Source organism: Panulirus ornatus, chromosome 49, assembly GCF_036320965.1.
Source record: "Panulirus ornatus isolate Po-2019 chromosome 49, ASM3632096v1, whole genome shotgun sequence".
Classification (NCBI taxonomy): Eukaryota; Metazoa; Arthropoda; class Malacostraca; order Decapoda; family Palinuridae; genus Panulirus; species Panulirus ornatus.
Window position 1 is genome coordinate 1,860,216 of NC_092272.1, and position 25,000 is coordinate 1,885,215.

The 25,000-nt window shown below is 47.7% G+C and overlaps 1 protein-coding gene across 6 annotated transcripts in view; it reads left to right on the top strand.

Annotated features, from left to right (window-relative positions):
- LOC139764301 (uncharacterized) overlaps positions 1–25,000 on the top strand; it is a 256,009-nt gene that overhangs the window by 227,460 nt on the left and 3,549 nt on the right. For 5 of the 6 annotated variants that reach the window (XM_071690785.1, XM_071690786.1, XM_071690789.1 and 2 more), the window contains 3 exons: positions 7,993–8,128; positions 20,121–20,394; positions 23,590–23,789. In XM_071690785.1, the coding sequence (XP_071546886.1) occupies positions 7,993–8,128; positions 20,121–20,394; positions 23,590–23,789 (610 nt within the window). The remainder of the gene's footprint in view (positions 1–7,992; positions 8,129–20,120; positions 20,395–23,589; positions 23,790–25,000) is intronic. The other variant, XM_071690787.1, reaches the window with a different exon arrangement.

The window sequence follows — 25,000 nt, forward strand, 5'->3', positions numbered from 1 at the left end:
CCAGGGAAGGGGGAAATGGGGGAAATGGGGTGGGGTGAAGGGGAACCCAGAAGTGGGTATGAAGACGAAGGGGAAAAAAATGGGGCTCGGGCGAGTCCATCTGGGTGTCTGGGGGAGGGAGGGTGAGTGGATTGGACACCCCGGCCCGATATTACAATAATTATTATTTATCATTTATTATTATTATTATTATTATTATTATTATTATTATTATTATTATTATTATTATTATTATTTATCATTTATTATTATTATTATTATTATTATTATTATTATTATTATTATTATTATCATTATTATTATTATTATTATCATTTATCATTTATTATTATTATTATTATTATTATTATTATTATTATTATTATTATTTATCATTTATTATTATTATTATTATTATTATTATTATTATTATTATTATTATTATTATTATTATTATTATCATTTATCATTTATTATTATTATTATTATTATTATTATTATTATTATTATTATTATCATTATTATTATTATTATTATTATTATTATTATTATCATTATTATTATTATTATTATTATTATTATTATTATTATTATTATTATTATTATTATCATTTATCATTTATTATTATTATTATTATTATTATTATTATTATTATTATTATTATCATTATTATTATTATTATTATTATTATTATTATTATTATTATTATCATTATTATTATTATTATTATTATTATTATTATTATTATTATCATTTATCATATATTATTATTATTATTATTATTATTATTATTATTATTATTATTATTATTATTATCATATTATCATTATTATTGTAGTTATCAGCCAAGGATATTCCTAACAGCCAATTCCACCCTTCCATCTCACCCGCCCTGTACGATACAGGGGTCTGTTCCCTCGATAGATATCGTCTATTATCTATCCCATCCGAAGTGGAAGGGAACGATAGATGACCGTAGTATGACCTGGCCTTTGACCTGATTGTCCCCAGGTCAGGTCAGGTCAGAGGTCACGCCTGATTATCGTACCTTTGTGTTGTGGTTTGACGGGGTTTGGCTTGCCGTGGGGGGGAAGGAGGAGGGGGTTTCTTAAAGGTGTTGGGGTTTTGGTGGGGGTTTGGGGGGTTGGGGGGGTTATTTATAAGGATACACACACACACACACACACACACACACACACAGTCCACGAGGGGAAATGAAACACGATAAGTTGCCAAGTGCACTTTCGTGTCATAATCACATCATCATCAGGGGAGACACAAGAGAGAAATATAAGTCAGTTGATATACAACGAAGAGACGAAGCTACGACGCCATTTGGTACGACCCTTGACCACGACGGTATATACGACCCTTGACCACGACGGTATATACGACCCTTGACCACGACGGTATATACGACCCTTGACCACGACGGTATATACGACCCTTGACCACGACGGTATATACGACCCTTGACCACGACGGTATATACGACCCTTGACCACGACGGTATATACGACCCTTGACCACGACGGTATATACGACCCTTGACCACGACGGTATATACGACCCTTGACCACGACGGTATACGACCCTTGACCACGACGGTATATACGACCCTTGACCACGACGGTATATACGACCCTTGACCACGACGGTATACGACCCTTGACCACGACGGTATATACGACCCTTGACCACGACGGTATATACGACCCTTGACCACGACGGTATATACGACCCTTGACCACGACGGTATATACGACCCTTGACCACGACGGTATATATGACCCTTGACCACGACGGTATATACGACCCTTGACCACGATGGTATATACGACCCTTGACCACGACGGTATATACGACCTTTGACCACGACGGTATATACGACCCTTGACCACTAAGGTGTGATGTCTTGCCCTAATGGCGCTTGAACCCCTTTAAGGGTCGTACCCTCGTCTTCAAATGGGTCGTACCCACGGGCACTGCCCAGTACTGTCTGTACGTACGACCACGCTACACCACCTCCCATCCCACCCATCCCTTTCCCCTCCCCTTCCCCCCTCCCCTTCCCCTTCCCTTAACCACCCCATCACCACCCCAAGGCGACACGACGACCCCCCCTTCCCCCCCTCCTTCTCCCCCTACCACTACCACGACCCTCCTCCTGTATTATCGCGCGTCCCAACATGGGAGCCCAGGGGGCCCTTTGGGGATTATCCCAACCATCTCCGTTAGGGACACAGTCATTCCTTCTATCTTCCTTCATTCTCCTTCTCTCTTCCTTCATTCTCCTTCTATCTTCCTTCATTCTCCTTCTGTCTTCCTTCATTCTCCTTCTATCTTCCTTCAGTCTCCTTCTATCTTCCTTCAGTCTCCTTCTATCTTCCTTCAGTCTCCTTCTATCTTCCTTCAGTCTCCTTCTCTCTTCCTTCAGTCTCCTTCTCTCTTCCTTCAGTCTCCTTCTATCTTCCTTCAGTCTCTTTCTATCTTCCTTTAGTCTCTTTCTATCTTCCTTCAGTCTCCTTCTATCTTCCCTCAGTCTCCTTCTACCTTCCTTCAGTCTCCTTCTATCTTCCTTCATTCACCTTCTCTCTTCCTTCAGTCTCCTTCTATCTTCCTTCAGTCTCCTTCTCTCTTCCTTCAGTCTCCTTCTATCTTCCTTCAGTCTCTTTCTATCTTCCTTCAGTCTCTTTCTATCTTCCTTCAGTCTCCTTTCTATCTTCCCTCAGTCTCCTTCTACCTTCCTTCAGTCTCCTTCTACCTTCCTTCAGTCTCCTTCTACCTTCCTTCAGTCTCCTTCTACCTTCCTTCAGTCTCCTTCTACCTTCCTTCAGTCTCCTTCTACCTTCCTTCAGTCTCCTTCTACCTTCCTTCACTCTCCTTCTACCTTCCTTCAGTCTCCTTCTCTCTTCCTTCATCCATCCTCTCAGCCTTCCCCACCTGCTCCATCTTCATACATCGTCACTCTCCATTGCCCTACGACACAAGGATGGAGTCTTATAGGGAGGGAAGGTTTGTGTACAACAGAGCCTAGCCTAGCCTAGCCTAGCCGTGGCTAGGCAACCTAGCCGGACCGTCACACGTCCGCTACCTAGCCCTGTGTTACGACCCGTCACACACGCTGCTGTTGTGACGACCACCTCAAACATGTGACGGGTCGTGATCCCAATGGTCGTAACGTGGTGGTCGTCCATCCCCCCTCTCCCCTCTAAAGGGTCGTACTGTCGTTATGAAAAGGGGAGGAAAAGGGGGAAAGGGGGGGTTTGTTGTGGGGGGGGGTCGAAGCGCCCCCCCCCTCTCAATATCGAACACGCCATCACACATCTCTCTCTTCTTCCTTAACCGACAAACACAACAAGAAACAAACAAACAAACAACAAACAACAACAAGAACAACAGATGAATGAATTGAATAGGGGGGGGGAGGGAGGGAGGGAGGAAGAGAGAGAGGGATGAAAGAAATGAATAAATAAGGGAGAGGGAGGGGAGTGGAAGGTAGGGGGTAGGGGGGCGTGTATAATCCCCTTGGGCAACGGGGTTGGAGGAGGGGAAGGGGGAGGAGGGGGAAGGGGAGAGGGGGAGGAGGGAGGGGAGAGATTGGTGAAAGAGGAAACCCCCCTTACCCTCCCTCCCTTTCCCTCCTTCCCTCCTTCCCTTCCTTGTTCGAAGAGGCGAAGCATCGAACCGGGGGGTGAGGAGGGGAGGGGAGGGGAAGAGGGGTGGGAGGGGATGATGTAGGAGGGGTAAAGGGGGGGTTCCCCTCCCCCCTCCACCCCCGAAGCAACGGAACGGACGAGAGAGAGAGAGAGAGAGAGAGAGAGAGAGAGAGAGAGAGAGAGAGAGAGAGAGAGAGAGAGAGAGTACACCATTCCATCCCTCCTCCTCCTCCTCCTTCCCTTCCCTTCCCTCCCACTCCCTCCCTTTCCTTTTGTCCCAGCTGGGGCAGCTGGGATCCCTCATCCCAGCGGTCCCACACAGTTGGGTGTTTACACACGTTGCCTTCTCTTGTATATATGTATATATCCCCCCTCCCTCCCCTCACCCTCCCCCTCTTCCCCCTCCCCCCTCCTCCTCCTCCCCCTCCCTCATCCCCTCCTCTAAGGCCAGATAAGGGCCCCCCCCCTTTTTTGAGGGCCGGACAAAAGGCCTGAGGGAGAGGGAAGAGAGAGAGAGAGAGAGAGAGAGAGAGAGAGAGAGAGAGAGAGATCCCTGGACGGGGAAATAGATTTCCGAGACGGGAAATTTGGACAGCGATGGACGAGGGAGCGGAGGGTAGGGAGGGAGGGAGGGTAGGTACTATATCATAGACTCCTCCCTCCCCCCCTCCTCCGCCCCTCCCCTTCCCTCCCCGTCAAGGAGACGGTGGTGAGGGTAGGGGAGAGGGGAGGGGGTGAGGGGTCGTGGTCTTGGGAGATAGACAGACAGACACAGACAGACAGACAGACAGACAGACAGACAGACACCCCTTCTTTAGATGGGTAGATGTAAATGGGGGAAGGGGGATAGAGGGAAGGGGGAGGTTCAAAAGATGGTCATGGCGAAGGGGGGGGGGAAGGGGTGGAGAGGGAGAGGGGGAGAGTTAAAACTGGTAGTTGTAAGAGGGGGAGAGGAGGGAGAGAGAGAGAGAGAGAGAGAGAGAGAGAGAGAGAGAGAGAGAGAGAGAGAGAGAGAGAGAGAGAGAGAGAGAGAGAGACACACCCCCCTACCCCCTCTTAGATGGGGAGAAGAAAGAGGGGGGGAGGGGTTTAGGAAGGGGGGTTAGGGTGTGGGTTCCAGAGATGGTCACTGGGTGGAGGGGGGGGGGCTTAAAACTGGTAGTTGAATAGGGGGGGGAAGAGAGAGGGGGAGGGGGGAGGAGAGGTTGAATTGGGGGGGGGAGGGTAATCGTGTTAAAAATCGATGAACGACGCGTATGGTCAGCTGTTACTAAGGAGGGGGAGGAAGGGGGGAGGAGGGGGAAGGGAAGGGGAGGAAGGAGGGGGAAGGAGGTTCGGGCTCGGGTAGGATTCGAACCGGTCACCTTTTTTTTTTTCTCGAGGCTTCACAATATATGTACCAAACCCCCCCTCCCTCCCCTCCCCCTCCCCCCATAGAGGGGGGGAGGTATATCCCATCATTGTAAGCCTTGGGATGTATATATATATATATATATATATATATATATATATATATATATATATATATATATATTCGTCTAAGATCCCGTTTAACGAGCCGTCGTAGCCCCCCGCCCCCCCTTTTTTTTTTCGTTGACCGTTAGGTTTAACGAATCGTCTTTCAACGTTTCGAAATGAAAGGGAGCCGTTAAGCTTCGCTAAGCTTCGAGACGCCGAAGCTTTGCGAAGCAGCGCTTTTTCTTGCGCTGAACTAGCGAGTTTGGACACCAAATTCTTTTAAGCCAATTTGACGCTTAATATCACAGTTTAGAGGGACATAGAGGATGAATATTCGAATATCCAAGTCATCGATAGAAGGGAATATTCCTAATTGTCCTTTTAGAATACATACGAATATAGAATATTTGGGAATACTTAATATTTGGGGAATAGTGGCATTTTGTGATCTTCGTTGTGGACATTTTGATATATATATATATATATATATATATATATATATATATATATATATATATATATATATATTCCTATGAGTCCACGGGGGGAAAATGAAACACGATAAGTTGCCAAGTGCACTTTCGTGTCATAATCACATCATTAGGGGAGACACAAGAGAAAATATAACAGTCAGTTGATATACATCGAAGAGACGAAGCTAGGACGCCATTTGGTAAACATATATATATATATATATATATATATATATATATATATATATATATATATATATATATATGTGTGTGTGTGTGTGTGTTATATTTACCTATTTATGTATGTTATTGTTAGAGTTATTGCCACATTTTCTGATGATATGTATTATGTTAATGTTTATATGAATTTATATGTCATTTTGACAGTTTGTGAAGTCTTGTGGGTTCTTGAGAACAATGTGTTGTGTGCCAGATGTCTGTGTGTGTGTGTGTGTGTGTGTGTGTTGTGGAGAGAGAGAGAGAGAGAGAGAGAGAGAGAGAGAGAGAGAGAGAGAGAGAGAGAGAGTGAGAGAGAGAGGCTTAGAGGTGCTCGCTGTAGAGTGAGAGTGGGTGTTGCGTGTCGTGGCGTGAGAGAAAGAGCTCAGTGTTGGATGTATTAAGGTGAGAGGAATGTGTCGTGGAGTGAGAGGAACTTGACTTGGAGTGAGAGGAACTTGTCTTGGAGTGAGAGGAACTTGTCTTGGAGTGAGAGGAATGTGTCGTGGAGTGAGAGGAGAACGTGTCGTGGAGAGAGAGAGAGAGAGAGAGAGAGAGAGAGAGAGAGAGAGAGAGAGAGAGAGAGAGAGAGAGAGAATGTCCCTTAGTGAGAGACCTAACCATGAACGTGTGTCGTTTAACCATGAACGTGTGTGTGTGTGTCGTCTCACCATGAACATGTGTGTGTGTCGTCTCACCATGAACATGTGTGTGTGTCGTCTCACCATGAACATGTGTGTGTGTCGTCTCACCATGAACATGTGTGTGTGTCGTCTCACCATGAAGATGTGTGTGTGTCGTTTCACCATGAACATGTGTGTGTGTCGTTTAACCATGAACATGTGTGTCTGTCGTTTCACCATGAACATGTGTGTGTGTCGTCTCACCATGAACATGTGTGTGTCTGTCGTTAAACCATGAACATGTGTGTCTGTCGTTTAACCATGAACATGTGTGTGTGTCGTCTCACCATGAACATGTGTGTGTGTCGTCTCACCATGAACATGTGTGTGTGTCGTTTCACCATGAACATGTGTGTGTGTCGTTTCACCATGAACATGTGTGTGTGTCGTTAAACCATGAACATGTGTGTGTCTGTCGTTAAACCATGAACATGTGTGTGTGTCGTCTCACCATGAACATGTGTGTGTGTCGTCTCACCATGAACATGTGTGTGTGTCGTCTCACCATGAACATGTGTGTGTGTCGTCTCACCATGAACATGTGTGTGTGTCGTCTCACCATGAAGATGTGTGTGTGTCGTTTCACCATGAACATGTGTGTGTGTCGTTTAACCATGAACATGTGTGTCTGTCGTTTCACCATGAACATGTGTGTGTGTCGTCTCACCATGAACATGTGTGTGTCTGTCGTTAAACCATGAACATGTGTGTCTGTCGTTTAACCATGAACATGTGTGTGTGTCGTCTCACCATGAACATGTGTGTGTGTCGTCTCACCATGAACATGTGTGTGTGTCGTTTCACCATGAACATGTGTGTGTGTCGTTTCACCATGAACATGTATGTGTGTCGTTAAACCATGAACATGTGTGTGTCTGTCGTTAAACCATGAACATGTGTGTGTGTCGTCTCACCATGAACATGTGTGTGTGTCGTTTCACCATGAACATGTGTGTGTGTCGTTTCACCATGAACATGTGTGTGTGTCGTTTCACCATGAACATGTGTGTGTGTCGTCTCACCATGAAGATGTGTGTGTGTCGTTTCACCATGAACATGTGTGTGTGTCGTTTAACCATGAACATGTGTGTCTGTCGTTTCACCATGAACATGTGTGTCTGTCGTTTAACCATGAACATGTGTGTCTATCGTTAAACCATGAACATGTGTGTATGTCGTTTAACCATGAACATGTCTGTCGTTTAACCATGAACATGTATGTCGTTTCACCATGAACATGTGTGTCTGTCGTTTAACCATGAACATGTGTGTCTATCGTTAAACCATGAACATGTGTGTGTCTGTCGTTTAACCATGAACATGTGTGTCTGTCGTTTAACCATGAACATGTGTGTGTGTATCGTTTCACCATGAACATGTATCGTCTAACCATGAACGTGTGTTGTTTAACCATGAACATGTGTGTGTGTCGTTTAACCATGAACATGTGTGTGTGTATCGTTTCACCATGAACATGTGTGTCTGTCGTTTCACCATGAACATGTGTGTCGTTTTCTTCGCAGCCCGGACGGGTGACATGTCCATGGGTGGGAACCTACGCGCAGCAAGATGCTTGGACTTCACCGATAAAGATGACGATGATGGTTTATATCAGCCGTCAGACTCAGACACCGAGCCTGTGGCCACCAAAAAGAAGGGGTGAGTATTATAAAACCCCTTTCCCTCCCCTTTTTCTCCTCTCTCTCTTCCCCCTTTTTGTGGGGAGAGGTGTGGGGGAGGGAAAGGGGGAAGAGGTGTGTGTGTCCTGTGGGTGAATGAGGAAACTATGGCCACCAAAAAGAAGGGGTGAGTATTATAAAACCCCTTTCCTCCCTTTTTTCTCCTCTCTCTCTTCCCCTTTTTGTGGGGAGACATGAGGTGTGGGGGAGGGAAAGGGGAAGAGGTATGTGTCCTGTGGGTGAATGAGGAAACTCTAGCCACCAAAAAGAAGGGGTGAGTATTATAAAACCCCTTTCCTCCCCTTTTTCTCCTCTCTCTCCCCTTTTTGTGGGGAGACATGAGGGTAAGGGAGGGAAAGGGGGAAGAGGTATGTGTCCTGTGGGTGAATGAGGAAACTGTGGCCACCAAAAAGAAGGGGTGAGTATTATAATACCCCTTTCCTCTCTTTTTCTCCTCTCTCTCTTCCCCCTTTTTGTGGGGAGAGGTGTGGGGGAGGGAAAGGGGGAAGAGGTGTGTGTGTCCTGTGGGTGAATGAGGAAACTATGGCCACCAAAAAGAAGGGGTGAGTATTATAAAACCCCTTTCCTCCCCTTCTTCTCCTCTCTCTCTCCCCTTTTTGTGGGGAGAGGTGTGGGGGAGGGTAAAGGGAAGAGGTATGTGTGTCCTGTGGGTGAATGAGGAAATTGTGGCCACCAAAAAGAAGGGGTGAGTATTATAAACCCCTTTCCTCCCCTTCCTTCCCCTTTTTCTCCTCTCTCTCTTCCCCCTTTTGTGGGGAGACATGAGGGGTAAGGGAAAGGGAAAAGGGAAGAGGTGTGTGTGTCCTGTGGGTGAATGAGGAAACTGTGGCCACCAAAAAGAAGGGGTGAGTATTATAAAACCCCTTCCCTCCCCTTTTCTCCTCTCTCTCTTCCCCCTTTTTGTGGGGAGACATGAGGGGTGGGGGAAGGTAAAGGGAAAGGAGGGGTTGAGTATTATAACCCCCTCTCCTCCTCTTCTTCTTTTTCTCCTCTCTCCCCCCTTTTGTGGGGAGACGTGAGGTGTGGGGGAGGTAAAGGGAAAGGGGAAGGGGTGTGTCGTGTGGGTGAATGAGGAAGGGAGGGAGCTAGGGGTCGTACGCCCCCTTTGTGGGGAGGTAAAGGGAAAGGGGGGTGTCCTGTGGGGGAATAAGGAAGGGAGGGAGTTGGGGGGGGTCGTCCTCGAAATGGGTTGGGGAAGAGAGGGTATATCACTGGAGGGTTAAGTCGTACTCGAGGAGGAGGAGGTGGAGGAGGAGGAGGAAGGGGTGCTTTTGAGAGGGACGAGTTTTTGAGACCTTGTTACTTGAGGAGGACCTTGGAGGAGGAGGAGGGAGGGTGTGGTTGCCCCTCAAGGAGGGACCTGAAGTCCTCCTTGAACGGGAGAGGACTTGAGGTCCTCCTTGAACGGAGGAGGAGGAGGTGGAGGAAGAGGAAGGGGTGCTTTTGAGAGGGACGAGTTTTTGAGACCTTGTTGGATGAGGAGGACCTTGGAGGAGGAGGAGGGAGGGTGTGTGGTTGCCCCTCGAGGAGGGACCTGAAGTCCTCCTTGAACGGGAGAGGATTGAGGTCCTCCTTGAACGGAGGAGGAGGAGGAGGAAGGGGTGCTTTTGAGAGGGACGAGTTTTTGAGACCTTGTTACTTGAGTAGGACCTTGGAGGAGGAGGAGGGAGGGTGTGGTTGTCCCTCGAAGAGGGACCTGAAGTCCTCCTTGAACGGGAGAGGACTTGAGGTCCTCCTCGAACGGAGGAGGAGGTGGAGGAGGAGGAGGAAGACGATGTCTCAAAGGGCCGAGTTCCTAAATCTATCAAACGCGCCATCGCTATGTGGGGTCCTAGCTCCTCCTAGCTCCTCCTCCTGGAGGAGGAGCTAGGAGGGAAGGTAGCTAGGACTCCCAGGGACCTGTATGGAGGGTCAGGGGTGAGGGGTGAGGGCCAGGGAAGGACCTGGGGTGAAGGTATGAGGTGGAGAGGAGGGAGTGGAGTGGAGTGTGTGTGTGTGTGTGTGTGGACATCCACCCTCAGTCCTGGGTTGTGTGTTGTGTGGGTGTGGGCGGGTTGTGGAGGGTCGTCTGGGGTCGTGTGGTCGTGTCATGGCGTCGGGGGACGACCTGGGGAATGGGTGGAGGGAGGGAGGTGTGTGTGTGTGTGTGTGTGTGTGTGTGTGTGGGAAGATGAAGATGAGCAGTGAAAGTGGAACATGTTGTGGAAGGTGGAGGGGTGGATAGGCGGTCGGTCTGTGTGTGTGGAGGGTTGTGTGTGTGTGGGGGGGTTGTGGGGGTGGGGAGAGATGGTTAGGGGGGTGATGGGGAAAGGGAATGGGTAGGGAGGGGAGGGTATACACACACACACACGCCATGTTCAGGGCGTGGGAGACATAGTGGAAATGGGGAGTTAAACTTTGGGTTGTCCACTGTGGCGTGGGGTTGTGGCGTGGGGTTGTGGCGTGGGGTTGTGGCGTGGGGGGATGGTTGTAAGGTTGTAGGGAGGTTGTGGTGAGGTGATGGGTGGTTGTAGGAAGGTGATAGAGGCATGGGTTCATAAGGGTATGGGGATGGGGGAACGGGAGAAGACGGAGAGGTTTGCGCCCATCACACACACACACACACACACACACACACACACACACCCATCTCTCCACCCCATCACCACTAACACCCACCACCCCCTCTCCCCCTTGAATACTCCTTTCCTTTCCTTCCTTCACTCCTTCCTTCCTTCCTTCACTCCTTCCTTCCTTCCTTCACTCCTTCCTTCCTTCCTTCACTCCTTCATTCCTTTCCTTCCTTCCTTCCTTCCTTCACTCCTCATTCCTTTCCTTCCTTCCTTCCATCCTTTCCTTCCTTCCTTCACTCCTTCCTTCCTTCCTTCACTCCTCATTCCTTTCCTTCCTTCCTTCCATCCTTTCCTTCCTTCCTTCCTTCCTTCACTCCTTCATTCCTTTCCTTCCTTCCTTCCATCCTTTCCTTCCTTCCTTCCTTCCTTCACTCCTCATTCCTTTCCTTCCTTCCTTCACTCCTCATTCCTTTCCTTCCTTCCTTCACTCCTTCTTTCCTTTCCTTCCTCCCTTCACTCCTTCATTCCTTTCCTTCGTGAATGCAGTCGAGGCCTGGGGGGTGGGGGGGTGTCATGCCCCCCCTCCAGAGCCGGGGTCAGCGCGCCCCCCCCCCCCTGTGCATGAGAGACACGGTAGAGATAACGCTTATCTCCCATCCTGGGAATTGGATAACCACTGACACCTGAAGCCCTCGTTTCCCACTTTCTAGTGGGAGCGGATGCGCCAGCCGTACCACATATGTGCTCGCTCTCTCTCCCCCTCCTCACCACACACCCCCTCCTCCTCCCCTTATCTCCCCCCCCCCCAGGCGCGCCCCCCACACCACACTACCCCTCCTCCCCCTCCCCCCCTTTATCATCACGCCCTTCGCCGCATCTGTTGCCAAGGGCGCCGTTCACAGGGGGGCCCCTGATGTTCATCCTGGTGCTTGGGGGAAGGGAGGAGGGGGGGGTTAAAGGGGTTCCTATGGTTTTAAAAGACTTAATTACCTGGTCATTTCTTGACCTAGTGATTAATTGATTAATTGTAGTGTACCTAGTGATTAATTGAGGTTTAACAAGATGAATTATACTATTAGGTGTGTGTGTGTGTGTGTGTGTGTGTGTGTGTATGTGTGTGTGTGTGTGTGTGTGTGTGTGTGTCTGTGTGTGTCTCCCTTCTCAACTTAGTTTAATAAACTAATCCTTTCTTGGTTTAACTGTGGGATGGTTTACTCTGGCCTGTACTATGCAGTTTAACACCCCCTCTGGCCTGTACCATGCAGTTTAACTCCCCCCTCTGGCCTGTACCATGCAGTTTAACTCCCCCATCTGGCCTGTACCATGCAGTTTAACTCCCCCATCTGGCCTGTACCATGCAGTTTAACTCCCCCATCTGGCCTGTACCATGCAGTTTAACTCCCCCATCTGGCCTGTACCATGCAGTTTAACTCCCCCTCTGGCCTGTACCATGCAGTTTAACTCCCCCTCTGGCCTGTACCATGCAGTTTAACTCCCCCTCTGGCCTGTACCATGCAGTTTAACTCCCCCATCTGGCCTGTACCATGCAGTTTAACTCCCCCATCTGGCCTGTACCATGCAGTTTAACTCCCCCATCTGGCCTGTACCATGCAGTTTAACTCCCCCATCTGGCCTGTACCATGCAGTTTAACTCCCCCATCTGTCCTGTACCATGCAGTTTAACTCCCCCATCTGTCCTGTACCATGCAGTTTAACTCCCCCATCTGGCCTGTACCATGCAGTTTAACTCCCCCATCTGGCCTGTACCATGCAGTTTAACTCCCCCATCTGGCCTGTACCATGCAGTTTAACTCCCCCATCTGGCCTGTACCATGCAGTTTAACTCCCCCATCTGGCCTGTACCATGCAGTTTAACTCCCCCATCTGGCCTGTACCATGCAGTTTAACTCCCCCATCTGGCCTGTACCATGCAGTTTAACTCCCCCATCTGGCCTGTACCATGCAGTTTAACTCCCCCATCTGGCCTGTACCATGCAGTTTAACTCCCCCATCTGGCCTGTACCATGCAGTTTAACTCCCTCTCTGGCCTGTACCATGCAGTTTAACTCCCCCATCTGGCCTGTACCATGCAGTTTAACTCCCTCTCTGGCCTGTACCATGCAGTTTAGCGCCGTAGCCTCGCCCTGTCATCGGACACTTTCACCAGAATCATCCTAGTTAACCTCCTGACTACTTAATGAGTGAGTCATGCACGCACACACACACACACACACACACATACACACACACACACACACACACACACACACACACACACATACACAAACACACACACACACACACATGCACAAACACACACACACACACATACACACATACACACATACACACACACACACACACACATGCATAAACACACACACACACAAGTGTGTATATATATATCTATATCTATATCTATACATTATATATATATATATATATATATATATATATATATATATATATATATATATATATATATATATATATATATATATATATATATATATAAACGCCCTTACGCGCACATATACATATCAACATATACACCTATACATACATATACACAGACATATACGTATATATACACACGTACATATTCATACTTGCTTGCCTTCATCCTATTAAGGTATTAAGGTCAATACATAATAATACTGTAGATGTAGATATTTGATTAAAGTTATCTTAGCTACATTCAAAACCCTCGCCTTTGGACAGAACCATCATTAATTACTGTTAATTATAACGATAAATGAGAATAATTAACAAGTGATGGTGCACCCAGAAGCCTCGTCTTGTGTGGGTCCAAGTCGTATTTGGAAAGCAGAATTCCGTTTAATAATTAACCTCTTAATTACCTTGGGAAAATCCTCTTGAAATCGTATTTCGTTAATTAAGTCTTCGTTGAACGTGGGAGGGGCAGTGGGAAAGAGGGTCCTGTGTTGTCAGCTGTGGTTGGTAATCCTAGTTTTTTATATGCTTATATGAGACGTGTTGACGGGAGAGGCCCTGGGGGTGGGTGGGAGGTAGGGAAGGGTCGCTGGCCTCCATTGGGGAAGGGGGGGGGGGTGATGTTGAGTGTGTGTGTGTGTGTGTGTGTGTGTGTGTGTGTTTTGGAGTGAGGATGTATTCATCTTGTAGGTGTGGGGGGGGCGGGTGTTGTGGTAGTGTTGTGGTTAATACAACAGGGTGTATTAAGTGTCTAGTAGTGCTTTAAGTAGAGGGGTTTTAAGTAGATGTACTTGTATTTGAAGTGGGTCTGGCCCTTGTACTGAGGTCTGGTGGAGCATCTACAAGTACACTTGTAGTCACTTGTTTGCCTCTAACTACCTCACCTAACTACCTAACGACCCAATGAGGCCATTTCGGCAATGGGTGCGACACGAGGCAGTTACATATCACAAGTGTGGTCAGGGATGTGTGTGTGTGTGTGTGTGTGTGTGTGTGTGTGTGTGTGTGTGTGTACATACGCACACACACACACCCACACACACACAAACTACACATGGGGGGGTGTATGTATGGACGACTCCACCCCCTCCCCCCCCTCCCCACAATTGGCCTACCTGGGTCCACCTGACACCCCTCCTCTCGTTTTCTATCACCCAATTATTCCATCAAGGTTTTCTCCACCTATCTACAACGTGATGGGGGGGGAGGGGGTGACGATAGATGGGGAAGGGGGAGGGTGAGAGAGGGTAAGGGAGGGGAGGGAAGTAAATGGGGGGGTGGTGTGGGGGGAGAAACAAGATGGCGGACAGGAACCCACTAGAAGATAGAAAAATAATAATTGCCCACGTTTTCTGTGGGGCAATAATTCGGTGTTCCACGTTTTCTGTGGGGCAATAATTCGGTGTTCCACGTTTTCTGTGGGGCAATAATTCGGTGTTCCACGTTTTCTGTGGGGCAATGATTCGGTGTTCCACGTTTTCTGTGGGGCAATAATTCGGTGTTCCACGTTTTCTGTGGGGCAATAATTCGGTGTTCCACGTTTTCTGTGGGGCAATGATTCGGTGTTGGTGTGGGGCTTAGGGAGGAGGTGTGGGGGAGGTGTGTGGTGAGTGAGGGGTGAGTTAATCCCCCACACACCTGGCCCACACCTGTCATCCCCACCTTCCCCACCCCCTGAAATATCTGGGGGTCATTATCCCCCCCGTATACGGGGGAAGGGGAGGGGTGTGTGTCTGTATGAAAAGGAATATATATATATATATATATATATATATATATATATATATATATATATATATATATATATATATATATGTATATATATATATATATATATATATATATATATATATATATATATATATATATGGAGTCTGACATGTTCGGCCTTGGGGAAGGGCGAGTAAACCACCCCTTCCCCCCTTCCCATACCCCTTTCCCCCCTACCCCTTTCTCCTTTCCCCCCTTCCCTCTTCCTCTCCTCCCTCCAAGCCTTCCCTCCTCCCCCTCCTCCTACTCCTCCCTCCAAGCCTTCCCCCTCCCCTCCCTCCTCCCTCCCCCCTCCCCACCCCTTCATCCAACCCCCTCCTCCCCCATCAAACCCATCCCCGTGCGCCTGACCGTTCCCCCCCTTCCCTTCCCACACACCCCACCCATTCACCCCCCCTCCTTCCCCAACACACACATATCCCCCCACCACCCATCCATACCCCTCCCCCTACCCATCCATACCCCTCCACGTACCCCCTCCTCTCCAATCCTCCCCTTCCTTCTCCCCTACCCTTCCCTCCCTTCCCCCTATCACCCCAACCCATTCCGACCCTACCCCCTCCATACCCGTGCCGCCCGCCCCTTCCCCCGCCAATACCCATCTCCCCTCACAATTGCCGACCAGCAGACCATCACTAGTAATGGACCCCATCACACAGACCCATCACTTAGGATCCATTATCAATTTCCCCCCCATTTCCACCCCCCCCCCCCCACGTCTTACCCACAGTCCCCAGTCTTGATAAATAAATAGTAATGTTAAAGAAATAATTAAATAATGTAAAATGCCTATATGGCAACTTCACCCATCCCAGGGTAAACATTTTGGTCCATAAGACATTTTGCATCTTTGCCGTTTTCTTTATTTGCCGTTTTCTTTATATTCTTTGCCGTTTTCTTTGTATTCTTTGCCGTTTTCTTTATATTCTTTGCCGTTTTCTTTATATTCTTTGCCGTTTTCTTTATTCTTTGCCGTTTTCTTTATATTCTTTGCCGTTTTCTTTATATTCTTTGCCGTTTTCTTTATATTCTTTGCCGTTTTCTTTATATTCTTTGCCGTTTTCTTTATATTCTTTGCCGTTTTCTTTATATTCTTTGCCGTTTTCTTTACTCTGCCGTTTTCTTTATTCTTTGCCGTTTTCTTTATATTCTTTGCCGTTTTCTTTATATTCTTTGCCGTTTTCTTTATATTCTTTGCCGTTTTCTTTATTCTTTGCCGTTTTCTTTTATTGATTCTGCCTCCGGTGACGAGAATAAATTCGAATTACTTTAATTACATTAAGAATTACCTTAGAATGACCACTACACTCCCCACCCCCCCACCAGGAAAGGGGGGGGGATGGTTAGCATTGCTGCCCATGAACGCATTCACGGGTGACGCCCAAAAGGGTGTCGGGTTGGGCATCGGTTCGAATCCTGGTTACGGGAGTCGGCCCACAGGCAACGCAGCTGTTCATCAACCCTAGTGTGGGGGGGAAGGGGGTTTGGTTGATAAAATGGGTACGTGGCTCAGCCTATATATATATATATATATATATATATATATATATATATATATATATATATTATTTATTTATTTATTTATTTATTTATTTATTTATAGCGTTAATGGGATGGCCTCAATCTAGGCGCTTGGGGTCCCCTTCCCATCTCAGCGAAAATAAATAAAGAAAATTACTATAATTAATTAAGCTTCACTGCCCCCCCCCCCCCCAGTTAATTATCCCTCGTGTTAATTTCCAGTTTAATGGCCTGGGTTTATATATATAGATTATATGGTGTGTTTGGGGGAAGGGGAAAGGGAAGGGGGAAGGGGGAAAGGAAGGAAGGGGTTGGGTTGGTGATGGGGATGTAGGGGGGGTGGAGGGGCCCTCTCATGTCATTGACCTCCCATCCATGGAGATGGGAATTCATAAGGGGGGTGGGGGAGGTGAGGGGGAAGGGGGTATTAGGGAAGGGGGAGGGGGAAAGGGAAGGGGGTTAACAAATCAAAAAGGTTTTGATAGGGGGATGGGAGATGATGATGGGGGAGTCATTGTCATCGTCCCATCACCACATTCCCCCTCCCCCCTTTTTATAATGAGGGGTGGTGGTGGTTGTTAGAGAGGGGAGAGGGGAAAGGGGGAAGGGAAGGGAAGGGGGCAGCGATGGGAATGTGGTAGGAAAGAGCAGTGATGGGAGGGACGGTACCCTGATGGGAAGGAATGCCTACGTGATGGGAAGGGCTACGTATGGGAAGGGGGGAATGATGGGGTGAGGGGAAGGGGGAAGGGGTAAAATTCTCAGGGCTGTAGAAGCTTGGCAACCCCCTAGGGCCACGCCCCTCCCCTCACACAGCTGGCTTCTGTAGTTCCTCTGTAACCCAACCTACGGGGCTACAGTCCCCTCCTGTAGCCCCACCAGGCTACAGTCCCTTCCTGTAGCCCCACCACACTACAGTCCCCTCCTGTAGCCCCACCAGGCTACAGTCCCCCTCCTGTAGCCCCACCAGGCTACAGTCTACCTCCTGTAGCCCCACCAGGCTACAGTCTACCTCCTGTAGCCCCACCAGACTACAGTCCCCTCCTGTAGCCCCACCAGGCTACAGTCTACCTCCTGTAGCCCCACCAGGCTACAGTCCCCTCCTGTAGCCCCACCAGGCTACAGTCCCCCTCCTGTAGCCCCACCAGGCTACAGTCTACCTCCTATAGCCCCACCAGGCTACAGTCCCCCTCCTGTAGCCCCACCAGACTACAGTCCCCTCCTGTAGCCCCACCAGGCTACAGTCTACCTCCTGTAGCCCCACCAGGCTACAGTCCCCTCCTGTAGCCCCACCAGGCTACAGTCCCCTCCTGTAGCCCCACCAGGCTACAGTCTACCTCCTGTAGCCCCACCAGGCTACAGTCTACCTCCTGTAGCCCCACCAGGCTACAGTCCCCTCCTGTAGCCCCACCAGGCTACAGTCCCCTCCTGTAGCCCCACCAGGCTACAGTCCCCTCCTGTAGCCCCACCAGGCTACAGTCTACCTCCTGTAGCCCCACCAGGCTACAGTCCCCTCCTGTAGCCCCACCAGGCTACAGTCTACCTCCTGTAGCCCCACCAGGCTACAGTCTACCTCCTGTAGCCCCCATAGTCCCCTTACCATGGCTACGATAATGTATGGATCTCTCTCTCTAAAAAGAAAAAGGAAAGATTGCTGAATTACTCTGCAGCTTATTGTAGCGCACCAGATTGGGCCACTTCTACAGGGACCGTCTCCCTGCCTCCGTGAGAGAGAGAGAGAGAGAGAGAGAGAGAGAGAGAGAGAGAGAGAGAGAGAGAGAGAGAGAGAGAGAGAGAGACCCTAGGGGTGGGTCAGGGTGAATGGAATAAGTGATATGGTCTGTTTTGGTAACCCGAGGTCTGTGTCTGTCTCTCTCACACACACAGAGACCTCTTGGTCTCTGCCACATAGACCATCAGGTCTTGTGTTATCTGTCCTTCCCATGTACTGTCCTCCAGCAGATAACCTGGTCATAGACCATCAGGTCTTGTGTTATCTGTCCTTCCCATGTACTGTCCTCCAGCAGATAACCTGGTCATAGACCATCAGGTCTTGTGTTATCTGTCCTTCCCATGTACTGTCCTCCAGCAGATAACCTGGTCATAGACCATCAGGTCTTGTGTTATCTGTCCTTCCCATGTACTGTCCTCCAGCAGATAACCTGGTCATAGACCATCAGGTCTTGTGTTATCTGTCCTTCCCATGTACTGTCCTCCAGCAGATAACCTGGTCATAGACCATCAGGTCTTGTGTTATCTGTCCTTCCCATGTACTGTCCTCCAGCAGATAACCTGGTCATAGACCATCAGGTCTTGTGTTATCTGTCCTTCCCATGTACTGTCCTCCAGCAGATAACCTGGTCATAGACCATCAGGTCTTGTGTTATCTGTCCTTCCCATGTACTGTCCTCCAGCAGATAACCTGGTCATAGACCATCAGGTCTTGTGTTATCTGTCCTTCCCATGTACTGTCCTCCAGCAGATAACCTGGTCATAGACCATCAGGTCTTGTGTTATCTGTCCTTCCCATGTACTGTCCTCCAGCAGATAACCTGGTCATAGACCATCAGGTCTTGTGTTATCTGTCCTTCCCATGTACTGTCCTCCAGCAGATAACCTGGTCATAGACCACCAGGTCTTTGACGAGATATCCAGCCACAGTTTCGGACCCTGGCGAGATGAAAACCTCGGGGAAAACCACACCAGGGTCCACACGAAGACCTCCCTCCCCCTCACCACACATTCTCTCTATCTCTATCTCTATCTCTCTCTCTCTCTCTCTCTCGATAGATAGATAGATAGATAGATAGATAGATAGATAGATAGATAGATAGATAGATAGATAGATTTGTACCAGTAATAGATAGATTTGTACCAGGATTGTTATAGATGTCCAAAGGATTTGATATTAAGAAGACGTTTTGTGAAATATAGATTTTCATTTTTGGTATATACGGGTATATATGTAGTATATACGGGTATATATTTGATATATACGGGTATAAATGTGGTATATACGGTTAAATATGTAGTATACACGGGTATATATGTATATACGGTTGTATATGTAGTATACACATGTATATATGTAGTATATACGGGTATATCTGTAGTATATACGGGTATATATGCAGTACATAAGGGTATGTATGTATTATATACAGAGATATACTTAATACACACGGGTATATATGTAGTATAGGAGGCATATAGGTATATATATATGTATATATACACACGGGTATATATGTAGTTAGGTATATATATGTATATATGTGTTAGGTATATATATGTATATAAGTTAGGTATATCTATGTATAAATGTTTTAGGTATATATATGTATATATGTGTTAGGGATATATATGTATATGTTTTAGGTATATCTATGTATATATGTTTTAGGTATATATATATATATGTATATATGTTTTAGGTATATCTATGTATATATGTGTTAGGTATATATATGTATATATTTGTTAGGTATATATATGTATATATGTTTTAGGTATATCTATGTATATATGTTTTAGGTATATATATGTATATATGTGTTAGGTATATATATGTATATATGTTTTAGGTATATATACGTGTTAGGTATATATATATATGTATATATTTGTATATATATAAGTATATATGTATTATAGGGAGCCAGAGGACGAGGAAAACAACAACACAAACAACAACAACACGGGGGTCGGTGGCGGTGTGAAGGCCAGACACAAGCGTCACACGGTGAACGGCATCATCGGCACCAGCTTAGCCAGCGCGCTCGGTTCGAACCCCGGCTCGGGCCCCGGGGCCGGGTCCGCGCTCCTGAGGAAGACCTCCGGCTCCGTGAAGAGACCCCTGGACGCTGTGCTCCCCTGCCAGGAGATACAGTACCTGGATATCAACTATCAGAAGGTTGGCAAACTAATGGTGAGGACTTGACGAGGGGGAAGGATGGATGGACTTGACGAGGGGGGGGGGGAAGAGGACGGATTTGATGATGGTGAGGACTTGACGAGGGGGAAGTGACGAGGGGGGGAAGAGGACGGATTTGATGATGGTGAGGACTTGACGAGGGGGAAGGATGGACTTGACTAGGGGAAAGGATGGACTTGACTAGGGGGGGAAGAGGACGGACTTGACTAGGGGGAAGGATGGACTTGACTAGGGGGAAGGATGGACTTGACGAGGGGGGGAAGAGGACGGATTTGATAATGGTGAGGACTTGACGAGGGGGAAGGATGGACTTGACTAGGGGGAAGGATGGACTTGACGAGGGGGAAGAGGATGGACTTGACTAGGGGGGGAAGAGGACGGACTTGATGATGGTGAGGACTTGACTGGGGGGAGAAGAGGACGGATTTGATGATGGTGAGGACTTGACTAGGGGGAAGGGAGAAGGGGAGGACGGACTTGACTGGGGGGAAGACGGACTTGATAATGGTGAGGACTTGACTGGGGGGAGAAGAGGACGGACTTGATAATGGTGAGGACTTGACGAGGGGGAAGGGGAGGATGGACTTGACGAAGGGGGGAAGAGGACGGACTTGATGATGGTGAGGACTTGACGAGGGGGGAAGGATGGACTTGACTAGGGGGGAAGAGGACGGACTTGATAATGGTGAGGACTTGACGAGGGGGGGGAGGATGGACTTGACTAGGGGGAGGACGGATTTGATGATGGTGAGGACTTGACGAGGGGGAAGGATGGACTTGACTAGGGGGGGAGAGGACGGACTTGATGATGGTAAGGACTTGACTGGGGGGAAGAGGACGGACTTGAGTGGGGGGAAGGGCGAAAGGAGGACTTGACTGGGGGAGAATAGACTTGATTGGGGAGAGGAGACTTGACTGGGGGAGAGGAGACTTGACTGGGGGAAAGGAGACTTGACTGGGGGGAAGAGGGTGGACTTGACTGGGAAGGGGAAGAGGACGGACTTGACTGGGGGGAAGGGCGAAAGGAGGACTTGACTGGGGGAGAATAGACTTGATTGGGGAGAGGAGACTTGACTGGGGGAGAGGAGACTTGACTGGGGGAAAGGAGACTTGACTGGGGGGAAGAGGGTGGACTTGACTGGGAAGGGGAAGAGGACGGACTTGACTGGGGGAAGGGGGGAAGAGGATGGACTTGACTGGGGGGAAGAGGACGGACTTGACTGGGGGGAGGACGCACTGCCCGTGGACTGAACCTGGTCAAGGACATGAGCGATGCCCCTTTTTTGAAATGACTTAGTTTCATTAATTTTTTTAGTGACATCTAAATATATATATATATATATATATATATATATATATATATATATATATATATATATATATATATATATATATATATATATATGAACTTAGGATATGTATTTTTGGATAAATTTGCTCAAATATTAAAATTGTCCAAAAAAAAAAATTTTAGGACAAATTTAAAATTTTTTAAAATCAAATTTAATGTAAGATATTTTTGACCCATGAATATTATTGACCTTAGAAATCAGGAAGGCACTATGGACCCATTATCCCCTCACCCTTGCTTATCTTTCCCCATCACAGGTGCATTATAATCCCATCCCATGTCCATCATCCCCTCACCCTTGCTTATCTATCCCCCATCACAGGTGCATTATAATCCCATCCCATGTCCATCATCCCCTCACCCTTGCTTATCTATCCCCATTACAAGTGCAGTATGGTCCCATCACTACCTCACCCTTTCTTATCTATCCCCATCACCTCCTCACCCTTGTTTATCCAACCCCATCGCCAGTGCAGTATAATCCCATCACCACTTCACCCTTGTTTATCTACCCCATCACAGGTGCAATATAGTCCCATCACCACCTCACCACTGTTTATCTCTACCCCCATCACAGGTGCAGCATAGCCCCATCACCACCTCACCACTGCTTATCTCTCCCCCCATCACAGGTGCAGTATAGTCCCATCACCACCTCACCACTATTTATCTCTACCCCCATCACATATGCAGCATAGTCCCATCACCACCTCACCACTGCTTATCTCTCCCCCCATCACAGGTGCAGTATAGTCCCATCACCACCTCACCACTGTTTATCTCTACCCCCATCACAGGTGCAGTATAGTCCCATCACCACCTCACCACTGTTTATCTCTCCCCCCCATCACAGGTGCAGTATAGCCCCATCACCACCTCACCACTGCTTATCTCTCCCCCCCATCACAGGTGCAGTATAGTCCCATCACCACCTCACCACTGTTTATCTCTCCCCCCCATCACAGGTGCAGTATAGTCCCATCACCACCTCACCACTGTTTATCTCTACCCCCATCACAGGTGCAGCATAGCCCCATCACCACCTCACCACTGCTTATCTCTCCCCCCATCACAGGTGCAGTATAGTCCCATCACCACCTCACCCTTGCTTATCTCTCCCCATCACAGGTGCAGTATAGTCCCATCACCACCTCACCTCTGCTTATCTCTCCCCCCATCACAGGTGCAGTATAGTCCCATCACCACCTCACCACTGTTTATCTCTACCCCATCACAGGTGCAGCATAGCCCCATCACCACCTCACCACTGCTTATCTCTCCCCCATCACAGGTGCAGCATAGCCCCATCACCACCTCACCACTGCTTATCTCTCCCCCCATCACAGGTGCAGTATAGTCCCATCACCACCTCACCCTTGCTTATCTCTCCCCATCACAGGTGCAGTATAGTCCCATCACCACCTCACCTCTGCTTATCTCTCCCCCCCATCACAGGTGCAGTATAGTCCCATCACCACCTCACCACTGTTTATCTCTACCCCATCACAGGTGCAGCATAGCCCCATCACCACCTCACCCATGCTTATCTCTCCCCCCATCACAGGTGCAGCATAGTCCCATCACCACCTCACCACTGCTTATCTCTCCCCCATCACAGGTGCAGTATAGTCCCATCACCTCCTCACCACTGTTTATCTCTACCCCATCACAGGTGCAGCATAGCCCCATCACCACCTCACCCATGCTTATCTCTCCCCCCCATCACAGGTGCAGCATAGTCCCATCACCACCTCACCACTGTTTATCTCTACCCCCATCACAGGTGCAGCATAGTCCCATCACCACCTCACCACTGTTTATCTCTCCCCCCATCACAGGTGCAGTATAGTCCCATCCCACGCAAGAAGATCGCCTACCATCACGTGCCATACAATTCTATCCCATATTGTGAGGTCCCATATTGTGGGACAGGGGAGAGGCCCATCAAACGCAAGCCCCTTCAGAGATCCCATTCCATCGCCGTGGCAGACAGACGGGAAATAGAGGACTGCGAGTGGTCGTCGGCGTATAAGTTAAGGTGCGTAGTGGCAACTGCCTCACTTAAGACGGTTAGAGGCTTACTTAAGATGGTTAGAGGCTTACTTAAGATTTAGAGGCTTACTTAATATGGTTAGAGGCTTACTTAAGATGGTTAGAGACTTACTTAAGATGGTTAGAGGCTTACTTAAGATTTAGAGACTTACTTAAGATGTTTAGAGGCTTACTTAAGATGGTTAGAGGCTTACTTAAGATGGTTAGAGGCTTACTTAAGATGGTTAGAGGGTCGTCGGCGTATAAGTTAAGGTGCGTAGTGGCAACTGCCTCACTTAAGACGGTTAGAGGCTTACTTAAGATGGTTAGAGACTTACTTAAGATGGTTAGAGGCTTACTTAAGATTTAGAGGCTTACTTAATATGGTTAGAGGCTTACTTAATATGGTTAGAGGCTTACTTAAGATGGTTAGAGACTTACTTAAGATGGTTAGAGACTTACTTAAGATGTTTAGAGGCTTACTTAAGATGGTTAGAGGCTTACTTAAGATGGTTAGAGGCTTACTTAAGATGGTTAGAGGGTCGTCGGCGTATAAGTTAAGGTGCGTAGTGGCAACTGCCTCACTTAAGACGGTTAGAGGCTTACTTAAGATGGTTAGAGGCTTACTTAAGATGGTTAGAGGCTTACTTAAGATTTAGAGGCTTACTTAATATGGTTAGAGGCTTACTTAAGATGGTTAGAGACTTACTTAAGATGGTTAGAAACTTACTTAAGATGTTTAGAGGCTTACTTAAGATGGTTAAAGGCTTACTTAAGATGGTTAGAGGCTTACTTAAGATGGTTAGAGACTTACTTCAGATTTAGAGGCTTACTGAAGATGTTTAGACGCTTACTTAAGATGGTTACAGTCTCACTTAAGATGTTTAGAGGCTTACTTAAGATGAGAGACGGGAGAGGGGGGAACACTAGTGTAAAACTCTCTCTCTCTCTCTCTCTCTCTCTCTCTCTCTCTCTCTCTCTCTCTCTCTCTCTCTCTCTCTCTCTCTCCATGTAACACAACAATTTATACTTAATGGTTCATTCTGAATGGCTTGGAAGTCTTACAGACCACATATATATATATATATATATATATATATATATATATATATATATATATATATATATGACACATATAGAAATCTCTTATCAGTTCTTAGTGTTGTTGATAAGGGCGTGGGTGGGGAGAGAGAGGGGGGGGGCCTCCACCTTTCCCTC